The 12,439-nt window shown below is 45.9% G+C and overlaps 2 protein-coding genes across 2 annotated transcripts in view; both read right to left on the reverse strand.

Moving 5' to 3' along the window:
• Positions 1-3,240, reverse strand: part of LOC126527649 (adhesion G-protein coupled receptor G6-like) — a 30,365-nt gene extending 27,125 nt beyond the window's left edge. Inside the window, exons 1-2 of the mRNA XM_050175460.3 lie at positions 2,285-3,240; positions 1,009-1,103 (exon numbers count right to left, since the gene is read on the reverse strand). Of these exons, the coding sequence (XP_050031417.2) occupies positions 1,009-1,091 (83 nt within the window). The 5' untranslated portion in view covers positions 1,092-1,103; positions 2,285-3,240. The remainder of the gene's footprint in view (positions 1-1,008; positions 1,104-2,284) is intronic.
• Positions 3,241-4,466: 1,226 nt separating this feature from the next.
• LOC129383906 (uncharacterized) overlaps positions 4,467-12,439 on the reverse strand; it is a 137,380-nt gene continuing 129,407 nt past the window's right edge. Inside the window, exons 6-8 of the mRNA XM_055068918.2 lie at positions 11,110-11,547; positions 5,956-6,090; positions 4,467-5,093 (exon numbers count right to left, since the gene is read on the reverse strand). Coding sequence (XP_054924893.1) covers positions 4,750-5,093; positions 5,956-6,090; positions 11,110-11,547 — 917 coding nt within the window. The 3' untranslated portion in view covers positions 4,467-4,749. The remainder of the gene's footprint in view (positions 5,094-5,955; positions 6,091-11,109; positions 11,548-12,439) is intronic.

The following is a 12,439-nucleotide window of genomic DNA, read 5'->3' on the forward strand; positions in this document are numbered from 1 at the left end:
TTTGACGATATAATAGAGGGAGATTTTGCTTTACGGGTTCTGTTCTGAAAGCAACATCTACGACGTCTTGCATTAGTTAAATATAATTGCTAGTGGGGTGAGATGGTACGGCGAAAGGAGCAGCCAGCCATAACTTAGATTACATGCGTTTATTTTAAATTAGTTAAGCTAAGCACTAGCTGTCTTTATATGTGAACCCTACTCTTCTACCGCATACGATTCTAGTTCTATATGGAGGAACAAAAAACTGTGACGGGCAGGAACAGAGGCAAACCTCGTCAAGCAACAAATCCTATACAATGGTCTTAAGACGGCGAAATAAGCCTTTAATGTTGAGGCGATCTGCCAGAAACTGTATGCATAATTTTAAGCTGAGCATGCTTGACTCAGTGGGTCGATGTGTAGGAATGATTGCCCGAAACAAAGAAACTAGTACCGAATAAATCGTTAACCATCAAATAAAACGTTCATCTGGTCCATTGCCCAGGGGTTGTAGAGGGTCATTGTTACACTCGATAATGTACCCAACGATAGAGGTGGAATCTATACAGTGTTCACAAATGGTCACCAGTCATTCAGTCAGAGAATCATTAAGAATAATAATTCGAACCATATCACACCGACACGAAGAAAATCGAATGTGACTTATACGGGTGTCACAGGGCGCACTTTCGATAGCGATCGACCCCGATCGGGATGGAATTCCTCGGCGAAGATTGGCTCCTTTACACAAGCTGCAGGAAGGAGCCATTTGCGGTCATGAATTTCGATCCGGATAACGTTCGACTGCGATAGGAAGTGGCCATGTGATACTCGTACTACTCATAATGATACGTTGTGTAGCAAATACAGCCAAGCAAACGAAACAAAAGTTTGGACAACGTACACTTGACAACCAAAGGTCATTTAGCATGCAGTGTGGCTTAAGAACATTCGGCGATAATGTTTTACATTGTTTACAAAAAATATATATTTATTATGTTTTCGAACTTGAAATAAAGAACTTACTTTTCAACCGCAATCCCGTCAGCATCTCCTTCTTTGATGACACTGTCATTTAGAGCGAGGAAATTGCTGATCACGTGAATCATGGCTTGCGCAATCTGAAAGTGAAAACACGGTGTTTTACGAGGTTTTAAAAGCTGACAATCGCATCCATCGTAAAAAACAATTTAGCGGCCTTTGTGCTAAAGGCCCTCCGGCTCTCACCTTCACATTCAGTAATACACACACATATATATATATTCGACGAGGAAACGATGACCTTCCTCCAAAGCCCCAATAGAATAGAGGCCGAGGGAGCTTAGCGTTAAAATTGCTTCATGGAAATAAAGAAAACCAAACCTGGATGGTAAGACCTCTCGGAAGATACTCAACTTACTTAACCGGTCGCAAACCATGGCATGGTGAAACAAGAAGAAATGTGTGTTCTATGTATAGGGGAGATGAACAAGCTCTGGTCAAAACTTCTGCACAAATGTCGGCTATTTATTATATATATATATAAGAACAAATACATATTGTGACACATGTTTCTAAATTCATATTTGTGAGCAGTTGGACTATATAAGTATGGACCATCTTTGTTTTGTTTCGCATACGTGGCAGTTAAGTGATATGTAATGTGTAAAAACACACGTCATACATACATACATACATACATACATACATACATACATACATACATACATACATACATACATACATACATACATACATACATACATACATAATCTATAACTTCATCTATTAGAAGAAAAATGGCTTGTATAGTTATAAAGAAGGAATGACGCTAACAAAATTGCAACATAAAATAAGCGCCTAAAGGCTTAAGCAAACCTCCATGAATAAGCTGCAGTGTGTTTATAGTTATGCAAGACATTTTAAACGTTCTGATTCTGCGCAGCCGACCTCTTGAAACCTCCCGTTCAAATTTCTTGGGTGGAGGCCATTATTTTGGTTCGGCCACTATTTTTAACAGGACAGATATTTTCAATATTACTTTTCCAGCGAACCACTGCCACGTGGAATTCACTACTCAGCGACCGCGATATTTCACTTAATGGATAAAGCACAACACGTCGCCGGCGTATTGTGCTTCATAGCGTGCTACACCATGCTTCCTCGCAGTTCGCCTTCCGTAATGATGCCTTAGTGGCGCTCTATAGGTCCTGCATGAATAAAAGAAAAGAACTTCAGGTTTTGACGTTTGCGCCCTACGTTCCACAAATCTCAGCCACCCTGGTGGTTTAGCAAGGGAAGCGTTCTGCAGTTTCTGCGTCACCTTGATGTCCTTGACCGCGTAGTCGACGACTGGCTCGATCTTTTCCGCGAAGCCCTGCAGCTGGCCCGGCCGGATGTTTCTTGGGTCGTGAGTCAAGAATTCCAGCTCCGAGGTGACGTTCTCGGCTGCCTGGAAGCTCTGTGGCGGAATACCAAAGAAATACAAGCGGCCAATCAAAACGAGCACGCGACGTGAGCGGTCAAAACAGCTCACTTGTGCTGTCGCGCGGGATTAAACCACGTGTATACAAATAAACAAAATTATATCGAGAAACCCTCGCGCAAGCCATGAGTTTTGCCTTGCATGCCGCGAGGTGCTTTAAACCCCGCAAAAGCCCGTGCAGCATTTAGCACGGAGGGAAATTCCACCAACTCGTTCGCATTGCATTCCAGCTGTGGAGTGCAGTACATTCGTAGTAAAAAAAAACAAAAAAAACACGACTAATATATAAAGAGAGCAGAGTTTATTTCTGTAACATTTCATCGCTCATTAGGAATGTAGGACTACGCACAAACTAACTCTCGCACTAGCCTAACGACAAACGCTACTAGGGATATTTTTGTAATTCAGTTTCCCATACCTAAATGGGTAACTTGAAGTTGGCTCCACGTGATTCTACATGGCAAAGGCTCTCTCATGCGGCATCTTTTTTTTTATGCATGGGAGGGTTATATAGTCAACGAAAATGCCGCTCCTAATTCCATCCATAGTACTCGCTCTCACACGCGCGCACACAAATACAAAGAGAGAGAGAGAGAAAGAATGAGTACGAAGCTGGTGCAGGGCAAGGGCGGTTCCATTAGCTGGGCCGTCTTGCATGGAGGCGCATACAAAATTTAAACCACGCATTAGTTTAGGGCTCTGCGTGCTCTCTGCTAAGTCTTACGGCCGGCTTCCCGAGCATACGCAATGGGGGTGGGGAAACTGTGATGCGAAAACACTCAAGCCCGTGCATGTAAGCGCACGTAGAGAAAGCAAACCCCGGTAGTCAAAATTAATCCTGCATCCTTCACTAAGGTGCACTCCACCCCCCCCACCCCCCCCTGTTTGCATAGCTTGTGACGTAAAGCTTTCGGTACGCAAAGCCCCATAAAATTTATCATTATTTCACGCGGCTTTGTGATCACGCAACAAGCTCCGCGGGTGAATCTAGAGCTTTCCTCTTTTTCTTTATTTATTTATTTGTTTACTTATTTACTTTATATCATACCGTTTTGGCAGGAGCATCATACACGAAGTGATTTATAAAAAGTACAACAAATCAAAAAACAAAACAAAAAGGCTGCGTTCGAAAAGACAACTTCCCAAATAAATGCGTTGAATATGGAAATACAATACGAGAAGTCATGAAAGTTAAACCAAAACGTTACGAAATAGATGGAACCAAGTAAAAACTTTATCCATTAGTTACCGTTGGTTAAAAAAAGAAATATTGATGCTATCTGGGTCTGCTATGCATCGTACGTGTAAAGCACCAGTTATTTCTTAAAATAGTACGTATTCATCTTCGTGTTTTCCTCTTGTACCTAATTCTATGTAAGTGACGCCACAACTTTAGCGTAGGATTGCCTGCTTGCATTACCAACTTCATAAGCGAACCTGTCATCCTTAGGATAAGCGTGGGCAGGAGCTACCTTCCGGCTTCCATCGCTCCCATCCCAGATCGTAACAACTTCGAATCTACTGTTTACCATACTTCTTAGTAAATTAAACGCACATTCATTTTCTTGTTTCTACAATAGTTCTTTGTAACGCCTTCGCACCTTGAGAGTACTTGAAATAAATAAATAAATAAATAAATAAATAAATAAGTAAATAACCCCTTGCGGCCGCTTAATGACAATGACGTTGCATTGCTGAGAACATTGTGAATCAAGCTTGCCTAGAGTGGTCGCGGGGCAGGATGACGAGTGCCCCATGCAGCCGACCGCAGCTGCTAGGTTCCACATATGTTTACGCTAAAGCTTATTGAACTAGCATGCGGCATGACCATGCGTAGTCTCATTGCTGTGCAGGCCCGTGTCTTTCTTTTGCGAAACAAGGCGGCCAAATCGGCCGATCCACCGCTCCCGACTAATGCGTTTCAGACTGCATACGGGATCGCCGATTCGACACCGGCGGTGGCGACCGCATTCCGACGAGGATGCGGGGGAAGGGGGCGGGAGGGGATGGGATCGGAATCCAAGAACACTCGCGTACCATGCATTAGGTGCGCATTTTAAACAACCTCGCGCGGTCAAAATTAACCCAGGCTCTTCCTCCGCTACGGCGTTCCGCGGAAGGAGAACGTGGTTTTGACACGTCAACCTCCACACAATCTTCTAAACATAATACAGTCAAGCGCCTTTACAACGGACGCCTCTGTACAACGAAGTGACCTGTATAACGAATGCACGATTTTACCCCGGTTCTGTTGTGAGCTTTGTAGTACGCTACCCTTACAACGAATAGGCCTATATGGCGAATCATCTTGAACTCCCCAAACACTTCGGTGTAAAGGCGTTCGGCTGTAAACAAACAAGTACAGGGCGGAGTAAGTACAGGCTCTTTAGAAACACCCGAAAAAAAAAAAAAGAGATCACGGGAAGAAACGTCTTACTTGCCTTGTATCGGCAGTGCTGGGCCGACACCTTCATCCAGCTCGTCTGCCCGTCGGCCAGCAGACGACACTTGCGTCGCGCGTACTTGTACTCGCTGGCCGGATTGTACGCGCCGTACGGGCACTCCGCTTTGGCCACCGAGCCGTGCGCTAAGGGCTGCCAGTGGAAGGTGCCTTTGTCCGTCTGCTGGAACTCCTCGGGACACGTGTCTGAAGATGAGGACCGCGCGAGGCACGAGTAAGGTAAAACTGCGGTGTACAGAGGAATGAGAAAGGAAAACCGAAACGAATGCAATCTATCCCGTCGGGACTAAAACGCCGGTACTCGCTAGAAGATCGCAGCTGAGGAACACTGTGCTCGGTCAATAGTGGGGAGTTAATATAGCAGAAGGCACGGACAGCTGATGGGGACACTTCTGTCGTGCGACCGAAGCTTTCAATTCCCTATTGCAGCAGTTGCCTTAAAATGAACAATTCTAAGGTAAATTAGTAAAAGGACTTTGCAGTTTGTATTGTTCCCTAACGTAATGAGCGCTATTTCAAGTAGGTGACCTGATCAAGTCTAGCCCCCTTATTCGCAGCATACGATATAGCTGCGAAAGCAGCTTAAAGCTCGAAGCTGGGTTTGCTAACACAGCTGGTCACTTTCCGTCATTACGCCGCGGCTAATGAATTCATAAGTAAGCCCACCACCGGTACCGGGCACCGAACCCACGCCCTGCGGCAACGTCAAGTTGCGAGTCGGCTAGCGCTAAGCACTGAGCCATCGCGCAGATTCGGTTGCTTCTCAATGCGTGCGCCGTGTGGCGCGCGACGCAGACTCCGAGAGCGGCAGCGCCTTCGCGTGTATTTCGGAGGCCACGGTCTGCTATGGACCAAAACAGAGCGTCGTGCGCATCGTATTTATTCTCCAGAAGACAGCGGGGCGCACGTTGTGAGAGACTGCTGCTGGGGCAGTTAATAAATTCAGTGCAGGATTAACCGCTGAGTCGTGCTGATATTACTCAATCTAATGGAAATGATCATAGTAAAACGCACACGGCATCGCAGTAATCGCCGTGGTCTAACCCACCTCTGAGCTCACACACTGGTCCGCCGTAGCCCTGAGGGCAATGACAAGTGAAGCTGTTGATGCCATCTTCGCATTCGCCGCGGTTCTTGCAGGGGCTGGAGAGGCATTCGTTGACGTCCTCCTGGCACAGCTCACCTGAGATTCGACATAGAGGTGCAAACACTAGATACGCAATTCAGTATACGCATTGGGTTCATCCGCTCGTGCTTCACGATATTCCTCCCGATCATCTTTTAACAGGATTTGCTGCTTCTAACAGCTACCGACGGCCCATCGGTAATCGGTGATTTGGTTAAGCAGTGCACTTGAAAAAAAAAAAAAACACTCTAACACTAACACGAATAATGAGGATGCAGACAAGCGCTCAATTGCAGCTATTGATTTATTGCTCAATGACACGGCTTTTTTTACTAAGCGTTTGGAATAGCGCATGCGCGGTAACAGCCGCATGGCGAGGAAACAAAAATAAAGAACAATACATAGACGAAGATGACTATCACCATGCGCGTTCGAAATGTGTGTGTCCTTATCACTCACGCATGTGTAAACGTGTCGTTTTAAGTATGCTCCTCCACTAAATCACGAAATTTCCGAAACAGATATACCTGCCATACACAATGAATGTGGCAGGTCACGTGGCTATACTGTTCACAGTATTCAGTATGTGGAACGGTTATAGTGGCAGTACCTTTTCAGAACACGTGATGGTATACTGGTACAGTGTTGCCACGTTTGATATTGTTTGTACTCGCTTAGTACTCGTGGTCTAAGTGCTGAATCGCAAAATGCTAGGGTTGAGTTGGGTGAATATTCATTGTTTCAAATAGGAATAGTATACTACTCACTATATATTCCCGCTCAATGAGAAACCGCTGGTTATTTTTGAATGTTTGAAACTAGACCCAATATTCGGCAACAACTGAACATTAAAGGCTGGTAGCTATTCCATTTCTGTTTAACAAAGTACCACAAGTTATCGCGAGTGAACAAACAGGAGAATTTTCTAAGCAGCGCAGAAACAATGTAAGTAATCCAAGCCATACTTTCGCTTTAGCGGCAGAAGCCTGCATGACAACATGTGAATTTTAACTGTAGTGTGTGTAGTGTAGCGTAGTAAGGTGGCAGCTTTGTCTTCCACGCTACAACCCGTGATGATTTTCTTGTAACCGGCCATTTTGCATTTGTCTACGGCACACAAGACTTTCAGAAGTTTTGTTTCCCCCACAACTTGTGATTTCTTTTTCATCAACAATTTATTTAGCTTCTTCGGAAAGGCAGTCACACAGCAGCCATTATTTCTTAGAAAACATCATTGCAACCAGTCTCCGAAGCTGTTAGAACGCTATTCGTGCACTTTCTTTTTATTACAATCAGATCTTATATTTACAACTGATTCTTTGTCCATGATATTTGGCCGTATATATATTGCTCTAGTCAGTACAGGAGTGGTGCCTAATTATACCGAAATAAACATTCCTTGTATAAATATATGCGTCTCCATTTGAATATTCAATATTCAATTCAATATTCGATAACTATTATATTCCATCCATATCCGGAAAACGTTTATTTTCGCCTATCTCTAATAAATAGATGTACAAGTTAAAATACGTGCGAGCTGTAGCCCGACATCGATGATTGAAGCGCTTAGACGGAGCACGGAGGGGCTGAGCAGCCGGTATCACGAAGGAGTGCCGGATGCGTTACCCATTTAAAGAATGAATCTGTGAAGTCTACCGTTTCTCTGCAGATTTCTTTTTCTAGACAGCTTCGCCTACGCGTGGAGAGAGAGAGAGAATAAACATTTTTATTGGGTGAATGCAGCTTTGCAGAGGCGTCCTCATTCTAGAATGCCTTGAGCTCGGGTGGCGTCCTGGGCCCTCGCAATCAGCCGTTGCTGATCCTCGAGGTCGGAGCTGGCCAACGCTCTCTCCCAAAGCTCTTTAGTGGGGTAAGGGTGGACGTGCCGTTTTGGTTGTGTGAAAATCTATGCATTGTATATGGACCAATGTCGCTAACAAGTCATGGTCGTTAAGAAGCCTGCTATAGTGTGGCCTACAGCCGTTTTAACGGGTTGTACACAAAGTCTATTAATAGACAGTGATTCCTACAAGAATTGCCACAGAAAACTCTCGGGTGCGTGCATTCGGATAGCATCAAAATGAGGGGTAGTATACGTGGATCTGTCTAGTTTTCATACTTGTGGCCTCAGGCGCTCTTGTACTGCAATTTATAGCACTTCATTTTTCTTAAGCTCCAAGTTATGGTTTTCTTAAAGCATGTGCTGTGTCGGTGTGCATGAAAAATCGTTGCAATCGTTGCATTTATAACGCAATACCATCTTTAAAATCATCAATTTAGAAAGTCACGAAGCTGTCTGCAGCCTCAACGACAAGGCATAGGCGAATTGATGCGCTATTGTTATTCCCACGTTGGCGCATCCACCATATTTGCGGATTTTTGTAGGCACTAGCGTCAGCACACTCTCCAGTAATTTTTGTCGGTACCTGTTGCGAATAAGTATTAGTCAAACAACAAATCGAACGCCACAGCTTCACAAGGCACTAAAAGACGAGCGTGCAGGTATCACAGAGGGAATGCCCGCGTAGACTGTCTAAGTAAATCCTTGTCAGTGCAGTCAGCAGGGTGTGGTCATCCGCAGTGCCCCACTTCTGCTCCGCCGGAAGAACCTGAGCTGTTCGACCCGTGCTCTCAGTCGCCCAATCAATCATCCCATCCCTTTCCCAGTTCGCAATCTACAAGGAATCGTCTTGCATGTCGAGGATTGTCGGCTGTCGCTTCTCGGGAAACTTAGAGCTCATCAGTTACGTTGCATACTCGATATATCTTGCAATTGAACAAAATATTGTTGATTGATTTCGCGGTGGGACGGAATGCGAAATCGCTCGTGTACTGTGCTTCGTTTACTAGTCAAGGAACGCCAAGTCGTTAAATTTAGTCTAACGCCCTTAAGTACGCGGCATCCATCATAGTCCACTGCGCCGGTTCGGGACATTTAAACCAGACACATTAATTGCTATAACAAGTTGGTGTTTTGAAGGCCCAGTGTTTTTTTTACCGACTACAACAGTGCACTGACTAATGACACACAAAGTCGCGATGCATTCGGAAGGCGATTTGAACTGGTCGCATTACAGCAACGGTTTCACCAACTATTTATCCCACGCCGCAGGCAAATGAGACCCGATAGCGTTGGACATGGCTACTGGATAGCTACATATTAAAGGCCCTTACGGCACTGAGTGGCCGTGGTTAGCACTCTCGTGGCTTGGTTATGAATGCATGCCTGTCTATAAATGTCCGCGTAAGTAAACCGAGGCACAGCCGACGCCGTGGCTCAACTAGCAGAGCGTTTCGCACGCCTTGCGTATGTTCTGGGTTCGCTTTCCACCACACTAGTCTTCCTTTCGCCTGAGGTTTACCGTAAATTTAGACATCATTTCTGAATATCAAACAATGCATTACGAAACACAAAGGGTTCAATACCGCTATATGCTTTCCTTGGTATCATTTTCTTTTTAAAAAAGATTGGTGGATTCCACGCATGTCTGCTAATCAGTTATATGTAAGCGAACTTTCCTTTAATGTCTACTGAAATGTCTACTGGAGTTCACTTCTGCATTACTCCTACGTCGATCAACGCTCTTTGCTCAATGAACAGTGCTCTCTGCTGGCCCTTTCTTCATTCGACTTCATTCTCCTCACCCGGCTGCTTCCTTTGCCGATTTCAATTTTCTGTTGGCGATTTGTTAAGTTCGTTCTTTTAGTTCTGCTTGTCTATGCGGGTAACCTACCCAGTGGCACATATATACCCTTAGAAAGGAATTGCCGCCAAGAATGTTTACATACCCAGTGGTAGATACCCACTGACCCAAGTTGTCTTTTCGGGAGTATCTACAGACAAGATATGGAACCCGGCGGTGGCTTCATGGATTACATTTCTGAATGTTTACCACCAGAATGTTGTACTTGCTTTCACCGTTGTTCATTCCTCTTTCTATGTCATCAGCATCCCTCATCACACTTTCATGTCCCCGTTCCACCTACCCCTGCACAGAGTAGCAGGCTGGAGCGCGCCTAGCTCAGGCCGACCTCTCCGACTTCTTTCAAATTCTCTCTCGATAGAGAAAGAGAGAGAGAGAGAGAGAGAGCATTCCCAGTGGCAAAAGTTGCATAATATCAGCAAGGCAGCAGCAGCCGCAAGCCGTGAATTACGGCGAAGAGGCAAAGATAGCTCCGCTTTAAAAGTCAAGCTTCCCAGCTTTCCTCATCCATCTAGCTCTCTCGATTATTGTGCGTTAATGGAACCATCGGGGGTGCGAAAGCCGCCAGAAAGCAGGCTTAATTAGACCGCTCTTGTTCAGTTTTACTAAGCACCCTGAAAAAAATCAATGTCCTATGGTGTCACAGATAGCGTTTTGCGATTTTTCTTCTCGCATTTTATTGACTTATCCGAAACCACGCCAACGGAAAGTTTGTGTTTATTTTCCGTGACAATTCCCTTTCATAGGCGTGCGATTGAGTTCTTTACTGCTGTGACAGTTACTATTTGTTCTATTACTGAATGTACTCCTCTTGTTTATCGTTTAGATTTGTACCGAAACGCAACATAGCGAGTAGCAGCAAGACGTCAGCTACGCCATTTTGCAGTGTCATTCATAGCTTCCATTTTACTGCGGTTGATAGGTAGATCAATATAAAGTATAGCTTTTTGATAACTGTACGACAATATGGCAGCCTCGATGACGTCAATGCATACCCTCTTTACTTCGCTGCAGTTTTGATTAAATGCTTATCGAATGTGATACTCTCTTTCATTTCATTTCCTATTATCTTCAGAGCTGGCATGTAAAGAAAGCTTCTCTCTGAAATGCAGTAATGGCATATCACGTTGGTCAATCGCGAAGCCTTCTCCCTGAAAAAAAAAACTTGTTTCTGCTACCTGCGTAGCTTAGTGCTCCTTTCAACTGATTACCTACCGTCGTTCTACACACACACACACACACACACACACACACACACACACACACAAAAAGAACCGTGCTATTAGGGGAGGACATGCCCCGCTAGATAACCGTTTCAACGCGAAGTTTCATCATTCGCAAATGCCCCCCGCACACAATGCTCACTCACCCGCGTAGCCCGGCGGGCACTGGCAGCTGAACTTGACGTCCGACTCGTTGAGGCAGCGGGCGCCGTGCAGGCAGGGGGACGAGAAGCACGGGTCGTACTGGTGGCACGTCTTGCCGTAGTAGCCGTCCACGCAGAGGCAGGTGAACATGTGCGACGCGTTGGACTGGCACACGCCCCCGTGCAGGCAGGCGGACGGCTTGAGCAGGCACGGGTTGAAGTCGGAGCAGTTGCGGCCCGAGAAGCCCGTGAAGCAGTCGCAGCGGTACTCGCCATGACTGGTGTTGACGCAGGTGCCGAACGTCTTGCACGGGTTCTCGGAGCACGGGTCGAAGTGCTGGCACGCCTCGCCGTAGAAGCCCGGGTCGCACACGCATCGGTAACCGGGGCGCGCGTCCGTGGCCTCGCACGAGCCGTGCTTGCAGACGTTCGTGACGCAGTCTGCGGTGTAACACAATATCGCGTGAGCAACGAGTAGATTGTACAAACTCCTAGAAAAGTTCAAAATAAAGAAAGGGGCTGACAGATGGAATAGCACACTGTGGTATAAAGGTTATACGCAGGGATAAGGTGCCTCAGAAAGGCTGGCGAACGTTTCGTTAGGAGGACCTATCTTCGTCAAAGGCAGCCTCGTCATCCTCGGCATATTAGTTTTAAAGGGTTAGTAGAGTGACGTCACGTGCGGTTGTTGTCGTTGGCGGCTGGTTGAAAAGGGAGAGACTTCAAAGGGATTGAGCGCTGTCGCCTGACGTCTGTGAGCGTGGTTCCTTGTACCCTCGTTTTGGGAACCACGCTCACAGACGTCAGGCGACAGCGCTCAATCCCTTTGAAGTCTCTCCCTTTTCAACCAGCCGCCAACGACAACAACCGCACGTGACGTCACTCTACTAACCCTTTTAGAACCAACATGCCGAGAATTAGGAGGCCACCTTTGACGAAGATAGGTCCTCCTATCCAAACGTTCGCCAGCCTTTCTGCGGCACCTTATCCCTGTTTATAACCTTCATACCACAGTGTTAGAAAACACTCACTGGTATGACTTTTTTTTTTTAAGATAGCCGTCATTGTTTCGGTTGGATTTCATTTCTTTACAGCTGAGCTCTCGGCGTATACTATCAGCTAATGGGGCGTCAGTTTGGCGCAGCGTTCTAGACAGCGCACGAGTAACTTGGTGCGCAAAATAGGAAGAGGGTGAACAGAAAGATCGCACAGGGTGCTGACTGCGATAAAGTGATTGCAAGAAGTGCCAAGAAGCGGATTCGCCCCTCTTTGTATTTTTGCGCAGCACGTTATTTATTCGGTATGAGCCAAATAGCCCGCATCAGGGCGCTTC

Source organism: Dermacentor andersoni, chromosome 9 (assembly GCF_023375885.2).
Source record: "Dermacentor andersoni chromosome 9, qqDerAnde1_hic_scaffold, whole genome shotgun sequence".
Classification (NCBI taxonomy): domain Eukaryota; kingdom Metazoa; phylum Arthropoda; class Arachnida; order Ixodida; family Ixodidae; genus Dermacentor; species Dermacentor andersoni.